The following is a 22821-nucleotide window of genomic DNA, read 5'->3' as shown; positions in this document are numbered from 1 at the left end:
TCCACTACCAAATGGTCAGTCCTGAAAACATACATACACACAGAGCATTACACAGACTGAATTTAGGAGTATATATGTATATCCATATATCTGCATGCATACTAGAACAATTAATGAAAAACAGAGGCCATAATTTTGGAGGAGAGCTAGAAGTGTTATATTGGAGGATTAGGAGGGAGGCAAGTGAAGAGGGAAAGATATTAGAATCTTAAAAATAAAATAGTAAAAAATAAGCACTTAGTTTTTTAAAAAGACACTATTTGTCCATGCTTTTTGAGTTTGATTAAAGTTGCTTTCATGAGCATGGGGCATGAATGAGAAGTTAATTGCTGTATCACACCCCCTTTCTCATGGCTCAGGGACCATTAGGAAGTGGGGACATGGGGGTGAAAAAAACTATAAAAGCAGAAATGCTATATGATTACAAGAAAACGGTATGTGTGTACTAGTTTTGTCAACACAAGCTAGAGTCATCAGACAAGAGAGAACCTCAACTGAGAAAATACCTCCATAAGATCAGGCCATAGGCAGCCATCTATGGCAGGTTTTTTTAAATTATTGTTTAATGAGGGAAGGGCCCAGCCCATTATGGGTGAGTGAGGCTACCCCTGGGTTGTGGTCTTGGGTTCCATAAGAAGACAGATTGGAGAAACCAGGGGAAGCAGGCCAATAAGTGCCACCCTTCTATGGCCTCGACATCAGCTCCTGAATCAGGTCCTACCCTGTTTCAATTCCTGCCCTAACTTCCTTGAATAATGAACAGTGATACAGAAGTATAAGCCAAATAACTTCTTCTCCCCCCCCCACCTCCACCCCCACCCCCAGGTTGCTTTTGCTCATAGTGTTTCATCACAGCAACAGAAACCCTAACTAGGACACAGCATTTTCAATATATAATAAAGCATTTGCTCATAAAAACTCATAGTATTTGTGGCAGCATGCACAAGACCTGTACAAACTCAAGAGAGATAAAATTCCACATTGAAAGAGGAAGGTAAGAAGTTACTGGTAACTAATAAATGCCTAGAGAGGGAGAGTTAGTTTTCTTTAGAGGTGTGTCCCTGGAAGATCTAACACACACAAACACACACACACACACACACACACACACACACACACACAAGCCACACCACACCAGTGGATGGCCACAGGGATAAGAGTATATGGACAGCATTAATGGAACTTAAGTGTTTTGTTGTTGTTTTGCTGCTATTGTTTGTTTTGTTTTCTACATACAACTAATGAACTTGCTGAGGAAATCGTGAAAAAAGGACCTCACTAACAATAGTTTCAAAAATACATTAAAATACTTTGGGATAAAAATATGGAAATGAAAGACTTCTGCAATCAAAACTTTAAACCCCTGAAGAAGGCAGTTGGCAGCATAGCACAATAGGTAAAGACTCCTTCTTGACTCTCAAGCTTGACAGTCTGAGTTCAATCCTTAGAAACCACATAAAAGTGCAAGAGATGAATTGACCCCATAAAATGTTCCTATGGCCTCCATATGCATGCTATATACAATAATAAGAATAATAATAAGGAAAATATCAGAAGATTGAAAGACTCCCCAGGCTCATGATTGTCAAAATTAATGTCATAAAAAAGAATATATTTCTGAAGTCAGACGCAACATAATCTCTACCATAATTTCAATAACATGCTTTACAGAATAAAAAAACCCACAACCATAAGTTGATATGGAAATGCAAAGACCTTGAGTAGCTAAAATAATCCAAACAGAGAGAAGAATGCAGGGGGATGGTACAGTTACAACTTCAATCTGGGGTTACAATACATTGATGACATGTTACTAGCACAAAGGCAAACATGTAGCCCACTGTAAATGAGTGTGGGTCCAGTTAAAGGCTACATAGCTCCAGCAACCTAATTCTGAACAAAGGTTTAAAAAAACCTAACATTGGTGAAGACAATTGACAAACAGTTCTGGAAAATTAGATCTCCATGTGTAGAACAACATGAGATCTCCCTTTCTCACTCTTTACAAAAGTCCATTAAGGGTCACTGAGCTAGCTCCTGACCCTAGCACTTGCTATGTAAGCCTAGTCACCTGCATGTGACTAGTCTTACATGAGAACCCGTGTGAACCAGTTCCACAAAGTTGTTCTATGACAAGTTCCATGACAAGCACGCTTACATATACTTATCATGAACAAACACACAAGTAATAATAAGAAATGCAAATAATGATTCAGAATGGAACATATACCTTAATGAAAGTTCTGACACTCTGTCACAGAAGAACATAGGTAAAAACACTACAGTGCATGCCCATAAGCAAATACTTTCTGAAAACAAATTGAATTGCAGTCAATACATGTAAAATCAAGCAAATGAAACTGAATGAAATTTAAAGGCTTCTGAATGTGAAGGAAGCTATGGGCAGAAGGGGAGAAAAATCTTTGCCAACTGTATATCTTTAACATAGGCCTAATATTTAGAATCTATAAAGAATTTAGAACATTAAACACTAAAAAAATAAATTGGTAATTGGGCAAAATAGTCAAACAGCCAGCTCTCAAAAGAAAAATAAATAGCCAACAAATGCTTAAAAATTATTCAATATCCTTAACCACTGGAAGAACTGAACCAATATTGAGAATCAATCTCACCCTAGTCAGAATGGCAATGGTGAAGAAAACAAATGAGGTTAAAATAAACTGCTAGGTCTTTAGTAAGCAATGTGCTGCTAAGATTGGGGAGAGGAAAAACATTCTTTACTTGGGGTGGTTTCAGTCTTTTCGTAAACCTGTCATCTAAAGACAACAAACTCTACTTGTGGAGACAGATGGACTCGGAGATGCCATGTTAAACAAACTAAGGCAGACTAGTGTCTCTATGTTAATTATCGTTTATTGCAGGAAGCTTCTCTGATAAAAGTTGAGTTATGTAAGTGTAAGTCTGACAAAACCCCAGCATAGAGAAGTATACACAGGTACAAGTCCTACCCTAACCAAGAGCTATCTGCCATTCATAGCTTCTGGGAAAGAGAAAACTCCAGGACAGGCCTCATATTCAGCAGTAGCTGACCAACACAAAATGGACTCTGTGGCTTGTTGCTTTGTTGTTGTTGTTGGTGGTGGTGGTGGTGGTTTTTTTAAAAAGAGAGATAGAATATGAAGTTGGCAAGAAGGGAGAGAGGGTATGGGAAGAGTTTGGGAAGGAGAAAGAATATGATCAGAATATATTATATAAAACATTAAAAGAATAATTAAAGTAACAGAAAGAGGGCTATGGGGAGGACAGGTTGTAAAGAGAAAGGGGAAGGTGGTACAAGAGAGGGTAATAGAGAAAGACAAAATATTTCATGGTTTTTCTCATATGTAGGATCTCCCTTTCATGTCTGTAATACACATAGATATGCGTGTCCATATACATATATGTCATATATATCACTTAATAAAAATAGCCATTAACATAGAGATTTATTGTTGGTATCAGGAATTGCCCCTAGCTGTGACACCTTTTGGTCACTGTTGCCATGGCAACGGCCATACATTCCCAGGCCATACGTCCCACAGGTGCGGACGATATTCTGATATTATTAACAATACCTATATTATTAACAATACCTGGACAATCTGTAGAGAATGAGACTTTGGAATATTATACTCTGACTTTAATGGAATGTCTTTATTCTACTGCTCTCCTCAAGCCCCAAGTCTATGTGGAAGGGGAGGGTAAAACATATTTAAGAGCCAGAGATGGTGGATTATTGTGTGTGTGGTGTGTTTGTGTGTGTGTGTGTGTGTGTGTGTGTGTGTGTGTGTGTGTGTGTGTGTGTGTGTGTGGTGAGTGTGTGTGTGTGGTGTGTGTGTGGGGGTGTGTGTGTATGCATGTGGTGTGTGTGTGTGTGTGTGTGTGTGTGTGTGTGTGTGTGTGTGGTGTGTGTGTGTGTGTGTGTGTGTGTGTGTGTGTGTGTGTGTGTGTGTGTGTGTGGTGTGTGTGTGTGGGGTGGGTGTGTGATGCAAACTCAAACTCAAGGGTGACTATTTAGGGGGAAGGAGACCAAGTAATGAATGATGAAGACCCCAAATTTGAGAATGATACCAAGAATTATATGTATCAAGATGACTCATCCTTGGTCCAAATCCTATTTGATAATTTCATTTACTTGTTATTGTTCGTGGTAAAATATAAAAAACATAAAGCACAGTCGAAAACCTACAAGTTGTACTTTATAAATCACATTTTAGTCATACAATTTGTTCAATAAACAGGATGTTAAATTAGCAGAATAATGATTTATTTTTATTACCATGTTATTTCAAATGGGTTCATGATTACTTATAAGAATGAACAGTGTTGGAGAGATGGCTCAGAAGTTAGATCACTGGCTGCTCTTCTAGAAGTCCTGTGTTCAATTCCCAGCAACCACATGGTTGCCAACAACCTCTGTAATTGCAGTTCCAGGGAATTCTGTGTCCTGTTCTGGACTCAAAAGGCTCTGCATATAACTGGTACATAGATGACATATAGGCAAAACACCCATAATCATAAAATAAAAATGAATAAAGCCTAAAAGTCGTTTTAAAAAATGAACAAAGGCAAGATGACTCAGTACATAAAAATGTTTGGCAACACAAGCATGGCAACCTGAGTTCAAAACCAGGAACTACAAAGAGAGGATTGAGCATCTGTAATCCCAACACTCAGGTGGCAAGATGAGGGGCATCTCAGAAGCTCTTGGGCCATTTCATCTGGAGCAGAAAAAGCAGCAGAAACAACAGACTCAAGAGGATAGACTCCTCCCAACGTTGTTGTTCTCTCTTCTGATCTATCTGTACATATGTATATGAGTGTGTGCCTTTCTCTGTCTCTCTCTGTCTTTCTGTCTCTGTCTCTCTCCTTCTCTCCTCCCTCCTGTCCTCCATCTCTCCCTTTTCCCCCCTCCTTCCCTCCTTCCCTCACTCCTCCTCACTTTTAGCTGCTATAAGTTAAACAGCTCCATCTGTCATACACCCATGCAGCCACAATGTTCTGCCCTAGCACAGTCCTGAGGCAATAAAGTTAACAATCATACACTAAAGCTTGGAAGTGAGGAGCCAAAATAAACCTTTCCCCCAAGTAGACTTTTCAGGCATGTTGTCAGAGTGACAAGAAGCTAGTACCATACTTCTTAAAGATTTCTTTCAAAACCTTTCATTTTAGGGAGAAGTATTCTACTCCCAGGAGTCCTGATAGCCTTTCTCATTACTGATTCTATGTCTTGCCTTTTCTCCTTTAATAGTTTTTTTTTAACTTGTATACACAGGAAATGCTTTTTGCTCAGTGACTTCCACAAAGGAGGGGCGATGGGGGATTTTTTCCTTCCTAGCAGCTTACTCTCAGGCCTTCCCCATTTTCATGCAACAGAGGAAATGGTTGGAGTATCAACTTGAGAGGAATACAGAGCTTGCTTGGTTCATCTCTGTGGCTTTTCCAGCTTTCCTAGGGCAGCATTCTCTATACCTCCTTAAGTTCTTCCCATCAGTTGCCTCAACTCAACTCCTACATAATGTCTTCCTCATTCTGAAGTCAAGAATCAGGAAATACACTAGCTGCACAGAGGAACCACATTCCTTCTCAACTGCATGCAATGTTTGGTTGTAAGAAGTATGGTAGCCATTTTGAATATTTATTTCTTTTTTTTCCCCAAAATCATAAATGAGGAACACTTCAAAGACCACAAACCCATCTTTTGCTATTATATTTTATATATAAACATACTTATAAATTCTATGTATATATCTATGTGTATGTCTTGTGTCATCTCTCACACGTACACACATGCACATGTGCATACTACATGTTACCACTCTGTGGTGGCAAGTTTCCTTCTATTTGCTTCAACACATTCTCACTGTAAATTTAGCCAATCAAAACATAATCTTATTGGAATCTGTGAGTTTTGGAAACAAGTGTTCTCAAGCAATTCAGGTCTATGTCATGTGACTGGCAGTGGTTCAGTCCAATTTTTATACAAGTTTTATTTACCTAGGAATCTCCCATGGTGCTATTAAGATTGGGAGTCTGTAAAACCAGCTGGAACTTGGGTTTCTCTTGGGCTTGTTTTTCTTTCACTCTTAACCACTACGATCAAATTTATATGCTGTGTTACTGGACAAAGTATACAGTATCCTCTTTCATAGAGGCTTCAGGATTCCTATAGTTCTGGTATGAAGAATGAAAGTCATGTCCTTCGAGTGTCATACCCCTGCATGTTCTCCAGGACTGGGACCTGACTGGAGTGTTGGGGGGGAATGGAGAAAAAACAAACACAGACACACAGAGAAGCTGGGCTCTGTGATGGTAAAGCCAAAGCTTAGAAGCGTTGTGTGTTTGTTAGAGTAGAACAGGCAGGCAGAATTCCTGCATTAAGATGAACAAGAAGGGGCTACTGCATTCAGATCAACAAGGAGGTGGGATTTATGGTGGTCAACTGGAACAAGGGGGCAGGTTTGGCTCATCTCCATAGGATCAGTCTATGTAGGGGAACAGTCTTCAGGCTGTAAACATTGGAGGAGGGGAGCCATGTTGGACATTTTCTGCCCACACTATCAGTATCTACACTTGTGCCTTTATATGGGGAGGGCTGAAGCCAGGGTCCTGACAAGGCCGTGCCTAAGTCAACAACACACAGTTTCTCAGTACTCCACACACTCAGAACTTCCTGTTCCCTACATGGGATTTTAGGAATAAACAAGCCTACTCTTATTTTATCTCATGATGAAGGCCAATCCTGATGGTAGGATTAGCCAATTGTTAAGGATGGATACTCTGACCTATTTTTCTCCTGGGAACAAGATTCCCACTGGAGAAGTTTTTGTTTTTATCTCAGATTTGTATTCTCAAATGATAGCGTGTTACATTTTCTGCTTTATACTATGTTGCCAGTGTTAGGTATCAGACCTATGTTCATATTCTAGAAAATAAATCTGAAAACATTCCCAGTACAGTGATGCAGAGACAAGCAGCACGGGTGCCTCTCAAGATCTTGTCCTGTGTTAGCTATTGCAGCCTCATTTAAGACACACACCATATTACTTTTAAAGCAGGAGTCACTTGGTATTTAAAACTAAAATCTTACTTGATGAAGCTAACTAAAGCAGGTCATTTTGGGGAAAAACTGCTTATCTACTTTAAAAATTATTTCAATTATTGCTTCTTTTGGTTTTTACATTTCTTCCTTGATTCTAACTCATATTTCCTAAGAAAATCATGTTTTAATGTGTTTCAAGAATTTTTACTTTGAGGAAGACTAAAAATATGCCCTGTTACACACACACACACACACACACACACACACACACACACACACACTCACACACACACACGATGACAAACCTAACTTAGACTCTACCACAGTTCACCTTGAAAATCCAATGAGTTCATTAGGTTTACCTACTTTACTTACAGAGCAATGAGTGAGGAGTTATGGGCAGTTGCTTAAATTATTTTAAAGCAGCAACCTTAGAAGGCTTGCACCCAGCAGGAATGATGTCTTCCTCATGGCTGTGTAGAGAAAGTCCCCCTCCCCCACCCTCTCTTAGAGACTCCAAAGTTAGATCCACCAGGGCATGCATGAATTGCACACAACTGGTTGGGGTTGATGGACACTCGGGTGAGGATGCCATGACCCACCCTGCCCCTTCCTTTTATGAGAAAACATCAACAGTCACCAAGCCTAGCTGGGATAAGAACTCTTCATGGCGGTGGTTTGGCTTGGAGAATAGTCCTGTAGAATATATAATGATGTTGTTAGCTTAGCAAATTCGTGTATTCGACCATCATTAGTCTTCTCAGGGTTCTCACTGTAAGGTTCTCTTTCCTGCTCTTCGGTCTGTAGGCTTCTTTGGGCATTCTTAACTCTTTCCTATATGGACTATACTATTCTCTTTCCTCACATCTCATTTGGAATTGATTTCTTCTTCACTCACTGTAGGAGTTATACTTTCTTTTTAATTGTGTGTATATGGTGTCTGTGTGTGTGTGTGTGTGTGTGTGTGTGTGTGTGTGTGTGTGTGTGTGTGTGTGTAAAATCGTGTCACTTTGCAGTGTAGTGGTCACAGGGTAACTTCTGGGAATGAGTTATCACTTCTACCTTGTTGAGTCAGGGGATCTCCTGTTGCCTCTACCACTGAGCTGTTCTCCAAGATGAAAAGCCTGGGAGCTTCTATGATTTTCCTGTCTCTCCCTCTCATCTTTCTGTAGAAGGGCTGGGGTTATAGGAGTGTACAGAAACATCTGGCTTATGCAGGTTCTTAGATCAAACTCTATCAGGCATGCACAGCTAGCATTTTACCTGCTGACCTTCCAACCATCTCCTCAGCCTATAGTTACATTTCTTCATATTTAAGTAATTAAGTTGCTTTACTTCTCCAAAAGCATTTTTAATCTTTTTAGATAATGTATTTCTTAAACACACTTTTACTTTTGCCTACTGAAGACCAAGGTAGAAAAGACCAATTATTGGATAGTGATTTATTGATTTATGTAGTGATTTCCTTAAAACACTGCCTATTTGCCAAGCATGATTTACTTGTTATCTATAACAGAATGATCTGGAAAAACAGCTGAAACAATCTGCTGACTGCCACTGTGATTTGTGGTTTTAGAGCAGCAATTCTCAACCTGTGGATCATGACTCCTTTGAGAGTTGAACAAAACCCTTTCACAGAGGTTATATCTGATATCATACATATCAGATACTTATATTACAATTCATAACTGTTAAATCACATAAATTGCAGTTATGAAGTAGCAATGAAGTCAATTTTATGGTTGGGAGTCACCACAACACAAGAAACCATATTAAAGGGTGACAGCATTAGGAAGGTTGAGAACCACTAATTTAGAGTATAACATGAGAATACAAGCCTTTCAGGAGCTATTGCGGCTTCAATTGACCACTGCCATTTCTTTTCATGTTCACTAGTATCAGAGTGCTTATTCCAGACCTTGGCAAGACTACCACTTTTCCTAGCACAACTGTGGGTTATTACTGTTTCTCTTTTCCTTCCCAGTGTTTTAGACATTTGCTTTACTTTCTAACATGATTTGACAGTTTTTAACAGGCTACTTAACTGGACATTCCTGCTATGATCTCCATCATGTTTTTACCTTTGAATTGATCTCCTCAGTCAACTTAGGTAAGCCGTTGGTGTATGAGGTAAGCTGCAGCAAGCAGTTCCAGAGAGAGCAATTTGTTACATTCCAGGTGTCTCACTAAAGGACCACATCTATTCCTTGCACTTATTATATTGATCTCTGGAGAGAGTGGTGTTTGGTAGGGCCACAGAAATGGCCACTTCAGACAGCAGTTGCTTCAGAATGCCATGGCTGTTAACTTTCTAGTTGGCAAGGATTCCAACTTCCTAGGAATTGATTCTCAGAAGACAGCAACAGCAAGCTCCCTTTTTGAAAACAAGTCTTTTTTATATCCTAGCCCTCCTCTGTGCCAGGCAGCAGATGGCAGACCCTCAACAAATATTAAATGATATTAATGCCATGTCAGTGATGCTATTAACACAGCACGCATCTATATGTCCGAACAATCTTACTCTGGCTACAGTTATTGCCGTATCTTCCTTAAAATATATCTCTTCAAACCACAGCTTTTTATTGTTTTCTTAAAAGAGATCTTCTGTGACCTTAAACTTGACTACCTTGAAAAAACTAGCATTTCTCTGGCCTGGTTTGCTACCAGGCCCTCATATTCGCACTCTGACCACATTCTTTGTCAGACACACTTTATAAGGTTGTGGGCCTCCGTGCCGGAGGTTTTCCATGGAGATCTCTGGTCCAGCTAGGATCAGGGATTCGGAAGGGAGGAGAACTGGGGCAGGTGTTGTTCTGCCTCTGTTTCAGGTGGGGCATAGCCAGCGTGACAGACCAGCCAGTGAAGGGTACAGGAGGGCTACTGGCAGCGATTTTGGGAGAGCAGATCTCTTCCTAAGTGGTGGTGTTACAGCTCTTATAACCGAAGCTCTCAGGTGACAGAGTGATTCTTGCACACATTTAATCCTGAACACGACTCTTAAATAGTTTTTTGGATGGGTCAGTGTCTGACAGCAGGTCCTTCCTATTGGATTGGCCTGAGAGCTTGGGAAGACCTCATCTACATATTTGGGGGCATGGTCCTGTTTCTATGACTGATCTGTCTTGAGCCTATGTAACCTGTGGTCTCGTCCTCGCCTGTGGAGGAGGGGCTTGGGGCATTGCTCTACCTGACTGGTCTGTCCCAAACCTCTCTACAGGGGATGGGGATGGGGGATGCAGCTAGTGAGGCTTTGATTTCCTGGGAGACTAGAATGCGCCTGCCATTCCTTTTAGGGTCTCCCGGGTATTTGACCTATTTAGACTAGGAATCAGGGTACCTTTCACAGCCTACCAGCCCACATAAGGCTTCACCTATGAAAGCATCAAGCATCAATATCTTTTAACCTGACCCCAGATCAAGAATTACTTCCTATGTACTCATAGTATTTTCAATATAATTTAATACATTATATTTCCATTTTTACCTCTATTCAGACTAAGTGCTCCTCATAATTACCTGCTGTCATAGCAAAATAATCCAATCATGTTTGGTACTAAATAGCACTAAATATTTTAACACCCTTAATCAATAATTCTCAACCCTACTAATGCTACAATCCCTTAATACAGTTCATTTTGTGGTGACCAACCATAAAATTATTTTCATTGCTGTTTCATAAGTAGCACCCTGTGAAAGGGTGGTTCAACCCCAACCTCAAAGAAGTCACAACCCAAAGGTTAGGAACCACTGTCTTAAATAGGTTCTCAAATTTGTAAATTTCATTTCTACAACTAGACAATACCTCCCCACTCTAAACTTGAAACATAATTCAACTCTTCCTGGGGGAAATATGCTTAGTGATCTCTTACTCTCTAATTCCCAGTTTTTAGGAAAGTATATACTCACGCTGTGAATTTGTTTTCTTGTAAGTGATAAAGTATGGTATAAACTGTACTCATAGAACTTACCTTTAATTGCATGCAGCACTCATTCACTATCCCCATCACCATTTCATGAGCGATGCAATTAATTTTCACATGCTAGAGGCTATCAGAATAAGAATGGTAGTTTTTAAAAATTCAAATACTTGTAATAATGGATTGTTTGGACTTAAAAGTAAAATCCGAGTTTTAAAAAGTACATTTTCAACTTGTTCAAATTAATGTATACCTTCAGAGTTCTAGGTTGAGCTTAGGAACAGTTTCCTTTTTACAGTGGTGTGCTGTCTAGTTCTATGTCAACTTGACATGACCTAAAGTTCTCAGGAGGGAACCTAGATGGAGAAAATGCTTCCATAGGACTAGGCTTTAGGAAAGCCTGTGGAACACTTCATTAGTAGTTGGCAGGGAAGGACCCAGTCCATTGTGAGCTGTGCCATCGCTGGGCTGGTGGTCCTGGATTCTATAGGAAACCAGGCTGAGCAAGCCAGAGGAATGAACCAGTAACCTGCACCTCCTTCCAAGGCTTCTGCATCAACTCCTGCCTCCAGATTCCACACAGCTTTCGTTCCTGCCTTGGGTTCCTTCAATCAACTATGACTCAGGATATGTAAGACAAACAGATCCTCGTTTCCTCTCCAATTTGCTGCAATTGTAATCCCAGCTAAAATAAGTGGTATATCAATAAATAAATGGGACTCAACAGATCAAAGTTCACTTTCATTCCATATGAATTCTAAACTCTATAAACATACCCACCAGACTGTATCTGACACAAAGCAATTGTTTTAAAATTTTGAAATTTAAAAATATTCTCTATTTTCTGTAGGAATTTTAGTTTTAGCTTAATTTCTAAAATTTTTAATAGCATCAGTGTTAGTTTTAATTTGTTTAGGATTTTCTTTCTACTCATAACAAGTAGTGACTTCAGGGTCTGGAATAACTATTATCTCTCACCTTTAATCGAGTGACAAATACAGTACAATGAAAAACAGGCCGCAGAGTTTTCTCCAGATATTTAATGAATTCGAGAATCATGTAGCCATGTTCCATGAAATGTGATTACCTGTGGTGGAGGCTGAAGCCCTACTGAGGCAAACAAATGCATCACAAGAAAAGTAAAAGCCTTATGCAGATATATTTCTGTTCTTACCTGCTACAATGTAGTCTGTGATGTAATGCACAGATAAATAAGACGGTCTCTTAGATTTTTCTAATTTATAGACCTTAAATAGATGAAACACAAAAAACTTCTATTTAGTTCTAAATATTATGTTTACTATAAACTTTTTTCTCCCAATATAGATGGGAAGGCCAGCCTTTGGTATAAATAACATATTTCCATGACAACACTTAAAGGATAGCATTAGTGTGCACTATCATTGGTTCGGGCTTTTGGTAAGGGAACGGCTAAGGCCTCTTTACTCTCAGTAAGTGCTCTAGGCTGATGAATGAACACACTGAATTTAACACCCTGATTGTTGGCAGCTCTGACAAAACCACTATTCGCAGTCATTGTGATGGCTTTCAGGGTATCCCCTGTCCCGAAAATCGTTAGGGAACGGCTATTAATTTTTGAACTCGCCACTAGTTTCAAGGCACGCTCAGAGGGTTGGTCTGGCACCACGCTGATTCGTTTAATTAGGACAGCGGCCCTCTCTCTCTCTCCCGGTCCCCCTAAGGTATCTAGAATCGATTGGAAATCCTTGACGGCAGATTCACAGGCAAACAACTCCTTGTCCTTCATAAACGCTTCCAGCTGAGGTAGAACCCGCTCTTTCCTCTCTTGCTCTGCTTGCTCCGTGAGTACTTTTTCTTTGAAGATAAAGTGGCAGCCTCCATAACTCATGGCGGACACATATGTGATTAAAGTAGTAATGTCCAGATTTACTCTTCTGCACACATCAACCTTGATCTCTGTTGGAAAGGCAACACGGGCCAGTACATTGTCTAGGTCTACTCTTGTCACCTGCAGAAGTTCTTGGCCCTCGTCATCTGACTCACTCTCACTCAGCAGATACTCTTCGGGGTGATTTAACAGAGAGTTGACCGCGACGATATCTCCTCTTACTGAGATGCCCATATCTTTCAGCTTGTCTGCCATGGGGCTGGAGACACTGTTGTAAAATGCAAAGACAATGTGAGGGTTGCTATACTGCACTGGCTGCTGTCGACTGGCCTGGAGGAAATCTTCAGCCTGCTCAATGATGCTTTTGTCGCCGTACTGGCCCCTGCCCAGCCAGATGTTATGCAGTGCTTCAGCCTTTCGACCAATGGCTTTGACCCAAGTATGACCTCCATTTGCTACGACATCCACCACAAGAGTCTGTTTTTCTCCCAAGGAATCTGTGTAACCAAAGACACGAAGAACGCTAACAACTTCTTCCAGGTTCTCTGCCGATTCCACAATGGCTTTCAAGTGTGTTAGATTCGTGCTTTGTAAATGGGACTCCTTAATAGCTACCTTCCCAGACTCTATTTTCTGTAAGAATTTCAGTTCTGCCTTCAGTTTGCTGCACAGCTTCGCACCACCTTCTATGCCACCTTTTTTTGACCGAGAGAGTGATTCTGCTCTTTTGATCAGTTCCTTGGCCATGGCAATTCTTTCAGAGAGCATGGAGTATGCAGACATGCTGACAGCATTATTCCTTTCATAAAAACGAGGCAAATGTCAATGTCTGTTACTGTTAGTATGATGACTTGAAAGTCCGCACTAGCAACAATGTTTATGAAGATTATGAACCTGGGCGTCAGTGTATGGGACTGTGGGAGAGCCTTCCTTCCTTCTGACAGCCAAACAGTGCTGTACAGTTGAGCTCTTCCTGAGGTGTGCTGGATTCTGACACCTTCACCTCTTCAGACTACGGAATCCACAGCATGTCCTATGTCAGGAAAAAAACAAAAGGAAATAAAGAAGGAGTTTGGCAATGTATCTTTATAGATGCTTTGTATCTTTATCAATAATTAGTCTTATTTTACTATTTAATTTACTTCTGAAAAATTTTAAGATTCCAAATATCAAGATTAAAGGTTTAAAATAACTGCCCATACACTCCTTCAACTGAGTAACCCCAACATCCATCCCTGCCAAAAGTCCTTGTCCCCAGGAGCCTAGACTGCCCCCTTCCTCAATTCAATTCCACCCACTCCAGCCAACTCCACAAATGCTATTGCCTACATCTGGTCATTTCTGCAGGCAGACATCAGATGGTGTTGCCATAAAAATAAAAAAGGGTTTCTTTTATCCTGAGCTAGCCGGCACCATAGGTAGGGCCAAATGGCATCTGCAGGATATTTTCATCTCAGACAGCAAAGCGTCTCACCAGCTAAGCTCCATCCCATCTCACACTGCTGACGGCTACTTTCTGAGCCTGGCAGCAATCTCTCTACACATCCAGTTCCCAAGGCAGGTTGCTGCCATGCCAATTTCATACAGAGACCGCCTATCTCGCGGTTCTCTTACTGTGGACTCAAGTTGCCTCATGGAAGAACACACCACGCAATAACCTCTAATCCAATAGATAAGATATAATTTGCCCATCTAAATAGCACAAAATCCTGTACACACCCATCCCTTAAAACCAGTCATAACAACCTGTATCTATGCCCAGAGAAGAATCTTAACATCTGCAGCCAAGTTATCCCAGCTCCTCCTCTTGCTCTAGCCCTTCTCTCCTTTCTAAAACTTTTCTCCCGCCCATCCTTCCTTCTCATCCAATGACACGCCTCGTTCTATCCTGTACCTGCCTTCTTGTATAATGACATCAACCTCCAAGATGGTACGTCCAACTACAAGTAAACCCACTCCCCAAGGACCCACACTAACAACTCCACCATCCCTGCAACTTGCCTAAGGAGCAAGTGTCCTGTCTGCCTTCCAGCACCTTGTCCCATATACCTCTTTCACGTAGGGAGCCAGCAACTCCTACCACTAACCCCATGCATTCCCTGAGAAAGCCCTTGTCTCCATTCCTCCCTGGATATCCTAGATTTCCTCTACTAGCTCAACTATGCCCATCCTAGCCAGCTCTAGACATCTCCAGTGTGCACTTCTCGTCTCTCCTCTAGGCAGACACCAGACTAATGCCTCCAACTATACCCATCCCCACAAATGATCACCTCTGTCTAGGGACCGGCATTAGACCCAAACCAACCACTCTACCTACTCCTGAGACTCACCTAGGAATCATGAATCCCTGTCTTCTGGACCCCTCTCAGGGCAGGGATCCAAGACTCACATCAATTCCACCAGCACTTAGTGTCTGAGAAAAAGTACTGAGTATCTCCCACAGACACTTGAAATTTGACTGCATCTCTAATACTATTCTCTATCAGCACAGAGACTGTGATAACATGCACAAGACCTACATAAAATCAAACAAAAAAAACAAACAAACCAAAACAATAACAAATGTGGCATGGAGAAGGGGGAGAGGGCACAAAGTTCCAACCCTTAGCAAGAAGCTATTTGCAATTCATTTCTGCTGGGAGAGGGACTATCTGTTTTCCTCAGTGCAGTGACACTGTGTATATCATTCAAACTCCAAGGCAAGCCTTATGCTTAGGAAGAGTTGACCAACACAAAACGCACCCTGTGTTTTCTGCGTGCTTTGTTTTTGTTGAAGTTTGATGGGAGTGGAAGGACGGCATATCTGCAAAGGGAAAGACTATGATTAAAACATATTGTATGAAAAAAGTTTTAATTTAAATAAAAAAAGGTTCAACAATGAAAAAAGATATTGAAGATACCATAAGTTAGAAAGACCATCAAGGGTTGGTGGGATTAATATTATGAAAATGACTATCCTATCAAAGAGCAAACTATTTATATTCAACATACTCCCCATCAGCTTGCCAAAACAATTCTTTACAGAACTTAATAAAACAATCTTAAATTTCATATGGAACTGCAAAAAGCCCAGGATAGCAAAACAATCCTGAACAACAAAGAATGGCTGGAGGTACCATCTCAGATTTCAATAATTATACTACAGACCTACAGTAATGATAACAGCATAGTAGTATCTAAAATAAAATAAACAAACAACAACAAGAAACCTCATTGATCAATGGAAAATAAGCCATTTGAATTTTGACAGAAGTCAAGAGTACACACTGGAGAAAATAAAGCAGTAAATGGTGCTGGTCAAACTGAACGGCTAATATAGGAGAATGAAACCACATCCTCACTTCTCACCTTACACATAGCTCAACTCCAAGTGGATCAAGGGCCTCAATCTAAGACCTGATATCCTAACTCTGATAGAGGTTAAAAAAAAAGTATAAGGAAGTCATTGGTGTAGGAAAGGACTTTCTGAACAAGACCTTTATAGTGCAGAGGTTAAGAACAATTAACAAGTGAAACCTGAAACTAAAAATATTTCTACACAGCAAAAAAAAACCTGCCAGAGTAAAGAGTCCGTCCACAGGAGGGGAAAAACATTTACCATCTACACACCTGACAGGGTTAATGTCTAGAATGTGTAAAGAACTGAAAACATCCATAGAGAGCAGAACGTTACTAAGGGGACACAGAAGGGCTTTAAGGGAGGAGAACACACCGGTAAAAAGGGTTACATGGAACAGGAATGGTTACACTGGGGTGAGAGCAAAGTGTATGGTAAAGGAGGAAGTGTGGGAAGGGAACTAACACTAACGGCCTCTCAACACACATAAACACCACAAGAATTACGGTGGAACTACCTTACAACAGAGCAAAGCAATGTCCCTATCAGACATGAGGCTAACAAATAAAAATCCCAGTGTCAGAATTGGGGCTCTGTAGATATCCAAACATAACGGGGTACTGCCAGGACTTGATGGTTAAGACCCTATTGCTAAAAACACCACCAATTTGAGTAATAGGACATGGAGAAATTGAGCTCGCACAGACCTAGAAGATTCATCCCTACTGGCTAATTTTCATCGTTCTGAAAAATATTGTGCAGGCTAACAGGAGAAAAGCAACTTTCAATAATACCCAGCTATGAATCCTCGGAGTTACAACTATGACTGGCCTGGCAAGACATAGCCATCAGTACAACACAGCACAAATATTATGGGAGTAACCAGCCACTTTATGGTTAGATTTAGTGCCACCCCACAGCATGAAACCCATACTAGGCATCACTATTAGGCTCAGAACCTATGCTAGGCAAGTCATAGGCACTAGGGGAAAACTTATAACTTTATGCTGCTAGACAGAGAGTGGAAAACTGACTTATTATCATACCCATAGATCAATGTATTTCTCAACCCTCATCTGAGAGGTTTCAATTACAGTAGATAGTTATTAACACAATTATCAATACCCACAACTGGCCAAGGTGCAGAGACTAAAAGACTACATATAACTCTTAGTCCTAAAAGGGATGTATGTGACATACATGTTACTCTCACAAGGCTCAGGGATCAATGTGAAAAGAAGGTAAGACCCAGAGGTGGTAGATAACTACAGTGAAACCTCTTCTGGATGCAACACGCACCACCTGGGCAAGCCTGAGCCAGGATGGAAAGAGGAGCTGGGCCCAGAATCCCCCAGGCAACTATTGACAATTTGAACTGCTGGGAGAAGGAAAGACAGCTTTCTCTAGTAGTGTAGCCTCTATTATGTCACCCACTCTTCAGGGGAAAACCACACATTGGAGACTATTTGGGTAGTACAAAGCCGTCTTGAAGGAGGGGTAGAGTGGGTATAGGACTAATTGGGGCATCCAGGGTGAGTATGAACCAAACACATGATATGAAATTCTCAAAGAACTGTTTTTTAATGTAAAAACAACTGCTTAACATTAAAAATCCACCAACTGTCCAAACAAGGGTCTCTCCTAAATTAATCATACTAGGATTTCACCTCTTACTCCTTCAATTGATGATTTTTGTTTTCTTGTTTTGTTTTTTTTGGGGGGGGGGAGCTGTTGTTTGTTTGGTTTTGAGACAGTGTTTCCACACATAACCCCTGCTGTCCTGGAACATGTAGACCAGGCTAGTCTTGAGCTCACAGAAATCACCTTCCGCTGCCTCCCAAATACTGGGATTTTAGGTGTGCATTACCACCCCGGATAGACAGTCTTTAAAGGAGTTAGTTGCCTCTTGATTTCCACAGACTTTAGATACCAAGCAATCAAGACTGTCTGATTTCTACATGCGATGCCAATTTGGCAATGTTTTAAAGTAACAAAAGGGACAACCAACTGGCCTCCTGTTCCCATTCTGAAGGAAAAGGTAGAAGGTTTCAGAACACACCAGATGGTTAGCCTGGCTGTTGGACTATGACAAGGTGCAAGCCATGGGTGAAGTGCTTCTGCGTGAGTATGGGTCCCATCCCAGTGTGTCCAACTGCACAGCTGGGCCTGATCGATCCAACAGGTCCGGATCAAACAGGCTCCAGCTGGCCTAGTGCATAGAGGCCAGAGTAGGCAAGACTGACCCTTCCTGTCCGGACACCTGGCCTACGCCCTCCCTTTCCACCTCCCTCTATTCCCCACTCACTCCCTCAGTCCCCGGATCCTCACCAGCAGCGCCAGACCCCTTGCGCACATGGCGAGGGAACACAGAGGCAGTATGCAGGGACAGCTCACGAGGCAGCCCTCACCTTGTTCTGCTGAGCCGTACTCTGCCTGCTGAGTCCCGCCTCCGGCATTACGTGGTTCCGGCCCGGTGAGCTTGAGTCCCAGGAGGCACTGCGGCGGCCATGTTTGTTGAGGGCAACCGGCTTCTGCCAGCAGGGGTGGAACAAGGACCGAGTCTCAATCCCACTGAGTACTAAATGATAAAATTTATTTGGGTCTCAGGTTTGGGTATTTTTAACAAATAAAATTTGAGAGCCATCAGGTTCCAAACGCCATTCGGAAGCACTTTTAGTTGCATCATCCTGGCCTTTACATAGAAGGAACCTTTAAATGTGCTGTCCTACCGAGGTGGGCAGAGAACTGCATAGCTTCAGGGGCTGTGGGTATTCAGCATCTCATATTCTAAATATCAGTATCCAAAGTTACCCGGGGGTTGCGGGGGTGGAAAGTTTGAGAAAGCAATACTAATTTTAAATATTAGACTTCAATTGTCGTGTGTTTCTTGTATCCTGCCCCTTGTCCCAAGCACTGCTGCTTTAAGAGTTGAAGTAACTCAGATCAGACACAATACCAAAATCTTAAGACAGGAGCAATATCTCATTCGGTGCTTTAAATATATTAAAAAATAGCGCTGTAGCCAGCGTTGTTCTAAATACATTACACACTAATTTATTTAGTTCTAAAAGGTAGGTAGATGTATTTTGCCTCTGAAGCACAGACAAGTTATTTAAACCCAATCAAACCCTGTAAATGCCTCCAGCAAAGCCGAAAACTCCTGCCAGGGTTTATCAAGCACAAATTCCAGAAGGGCTTTGGAACTTCAAGTGTGTAGATGGGGGGGGGGGGAATAAAAAATATTCCTTAAAAGACTTCATTAATAACATACCAGAATCCTCTCTCCCATCCAGAACAGCCAGTCCATTCCTCATCCTCACCCAGAAATGAGTTTATATGTAGGTAAACAGGTGCACAACAAAAGATAGGCACGATTAGGAAGTGTGAGGTTTTTCTGACTAAAATGTTGCCATTAGCCTGCTTGCTCCTCCCATGCTCCTACCTTTCACTTCCCATCCCCTCCATCTTTTCCCTCCAAACAGTAAATAATTAAAAGACTCCAAAGAAATCTGACATTCGCAGTCTAAAGAAGGTAGGTAGGTACCAGACTCATTCACAAACTCAACACCTCCAAACCTTCTTCTGTTTGGATTTGGAGAACAAAGAAGGCACATAGAACAGCATGTTTTCTTAAGAAGTACCTTGTAACTGGAACCTTCAAATAACTGGTTACTTTAGCCCTCAAATAAGAAGCTTCTTCATTTAAGGGTTTAAGGCACAGATAGGAAACAGCAATTCAAAGGCAGCATCTCATATTCTAAATACCAATGGACTAGAAAGTATAGTGAAGGGTTGAAAAACAGCAAAAAGCAAGGAACAGATATTCCATTAAAAGAAATTTTAGGTCTATAATCAACAAAAGTAAGTGAAAAGTAAGTAAGTGAAAAAATTTACAAAGAAAATTTTTAATAAGGACCTACTTGGGTGTTCACCCCAATAACTGTTAAGGCAGCACATTGGCAGCACATTTCAAGTTAAAACCTGGGTGATCCAGAGAACATTAGCATGGCCCCTATAAGATGATGACACACAAATTTGGGAAGTAAAAACTCACCAAAGGCAAATAAAATCATTGTGAAACAAAAGACAATTCCGAAGGCCACAGAGAGGAAAGTATTTTGTCACAGAAAAGAACTGTAACTAATAAAACAGTCATCGGACTGGTTGCCAGGAAATTAAAATTCTAATTCGAGGAAAATACCAACCCTTCCCATTGAGTATCAGTTTTTATTCTTCTTGAGGCAAAGGTTAGGGTTGGGGAGTTGAAAAGCTTGCAAACACTGACAGGAAAGTGGGTGAACTGAAGTACCAAGAGTCAGTAATTTCTATCTATGGCAAGCAACTGAAAATATAAAATTTCCTTAAAGAGCTTAGTGCTCCATTATAAAGCAGACCTCCTCACTCTGCCCCAATATATGTAAACTTCAAGAACATCCATGTTTCTCTGCTAGTAACTTTGCAAAGCAAAATTTATGGTTAGGAATTTGAGACAAAAGCCTTCCAGATACAAATTGAACCAAATGTTGGCAGAAGCTATAAACAATGGGAACATTATAATACACAATATAAAAAGAAACTAAAATCCACAACCTAAAATGATTTGAGTTTAAGAATGTTTAGGGAAACAATGGGCTTCTATATCAAAGAATGTGTTTCTGAAAAAACTAGGACAGAGAGGGAACAGATTAGTTTCAAGGTCAATGAAAAGAATTATTTTGTTCAGTCTTGTGAACAAAGGAGTTGAGTTGTAGGCAACTTTCCATTTAAGGGAGGCACAGGATAGCTGATCCTGAATCTAATGTTCCCGTAGCACTATTTGCACTTCCCTTGTCTTAAAGCTATATACCTTTTCTTTCCTCTCTGCTTTGTAAGTGTTGACATTGACATTCTTCTGGGTTTCTTGTTGAGTTTCTTCTATGTAGCCCATTGTCCCGGAACACTGCAGACCAGGGTGGCATTGAACTCAGATCTACCTACCTCTGCTTTCCAAGGCCTGTACAGCCACCACACAGCATCCTCTGTTGCGTTTTGTTTGTTCTAACATTGGCCCTCAGAGGTCCACCAAATTAAATAGCAGCTAAAAGAAACCCCATCCTTTCCAACAATACACAAATTTAACAAAGTGGGGGCTAGAAAGATGGCTCAATGGTTAAGAGCACTGACTGCTCTTCCAGAGGTCCTGAGTTCAATTCCCAGCAACCACATAGTGGCTTATGACCATCTGTAATGGGATCTGATGCCCTCTTCTGGTGTGTCTGAAGACAGCTACAGTGTACACACATATAAAAAAAAGTAAGTCGTTAAGAAGTATATCTCATATCACCAATAGCTCCTTTAAAATAATTTTACACCAAAGTGGGGGAGAAACCTTAATTCAGTGGTTGTCAACTTTCCTAATAATTTTTCCTAATAATTTTTGCTGCTACTTAGCTGTAATTTTGCTACTGTTATGATTCATAATGTAAATAACCCTTTTCCCAGTCTTAGAAGATCCCTATACACGGGTCATTTAAACCCCTAAGGGGGTTGCAACCTACATGTTGAGAACCTCTGTTCTAATTTCTTTGCAGTCAGATTAAAAAGAAACAAAAAAACAAAAACCCTCTTACAAATACTGTGTTGGACTCAAATATACTAAGGCCTATCTAGAGAGTTTATTAACAATACTTCAATTATTTTTATAATTTTGTGTTTTATCTGCATGTGTATCTATACATATGTGCTTATCTGATGCCCTCGAAGATAAGAGGAGGGTTTCCACTCCTGTGAAATTGGAGCTATAGATGATTATGAGCCACCACCTCGGTATTTGGAACTAAGCCCAAATTTGCTGCAAGAGCAACGACTGCTCTTAACCAGTGAGCCATCTCTCTAGTCCCTCAACACACATCTTAAACGAGAAGGGACTACAGAGGGTAAGACTCATCAGCAGAAGCACCTGTAGTGCAAATGTGAGAACTGGAGTCTGGATACATAATACCCACATGGATGTGGGGCAAGCATGGCAGCCTTTTAGTGTCAGCACTCAGAAGGTAGACGTGATCTCCATTGCAAACTAGCTAAACTAGTTAGTCATCAGGCAAACTCTGGGTTTATGTGAGAGACCCTGTCTCAGTATATAAGGTAGAGTTAACTACAGAAGGTACCCGATATCAATCTCTAGTCTCCAGATCACTGGTACCCACATAAACACGCGTGCTCATACACACATCACAGATACATAATACATGAATAACTCCAGGTCAAGGTGCCACCTTCCCATTTCTTAAAATGTTACTGCCTCCTCTTAGTAAGATATGGATGTACTGTGATAGTAGGTAGCAAAACAGTGTATCTTGTCAAAAAATATTCTAAAATAAAGCTATTTCTAAATTTTATGTAATGATCAAAATTGTTTCAATTACGTTTGCACCATAGGACTGCCTACTTCTTCATACTGACAATGACATTCATAAAGAGTCTACTCTGTACAAGTGTCTTTTATCCTAAGATGCCTGGGGGACAGCCAATTACGGAGCACCATACTTCCACAAAGGAAAGGGGTTTAAATGCCCCAACTACTTGTTTGCTTCTAAGGACCTATTTACTTACAATGAAGGTTCTTCTCTCATTAACAAGGGAGGTGCAGCTCTGACCTTAGTAATATCACCACTAT

General features: G+C 40.8%; 1 protein-coding gene across 1 annotated transcript; it reads right to left on the bottom strand.

Moving 5' to 3' along the window:
* Window positions 1-11920: 11920 nt before the first annotated feature.
* On the bottom strand, window positions 11921-13856 carry C14H7orf25 (chromosome 14 C7orf25 homolog). The gene has a single exon (XM_032884960.1). The coding sequence runs from the start codon at window positions 13610-13612 to the stop codon at window positions 12347-12349; it is 1266 nt and encodes a 421-aa protein (XP_032740851.1). The 5' UTR covers window positions 13613-13856; the 3' UTR covers window positions 11921-12346.
* Window positions 13857-22821: the final 8965 nt, after the last annotated feature.

Source organism: Rattus rattus, chromosome 14 (assembly GCF_011064425.1).
Source record: "Rattus rattus isolate New Zealand chromosome 14, Rrattus_CSIRO_v1, whole genome shotgun sequence".
NCBI classification, from domain to species: Eukaryota; Metazoa; Chordata; class Mammalia; order Rodentia; family Muridae; genus Rattus; species Rattus rattus.
Note: the sequence above shows the minus strand (reverse complement) of the source record. Positions and strands in the feature narration are given on the sequence as shown.

Excerpts from the sequence above, each read along its gene's own strand:
- C14H7orf25 (XM_032884960.1), bottom strand. The coding sequence starts at position 13,612 with ATGTCTGCATACTCCATGCTCTCTGAAAGAATTGCCATGGCCAAGGAA.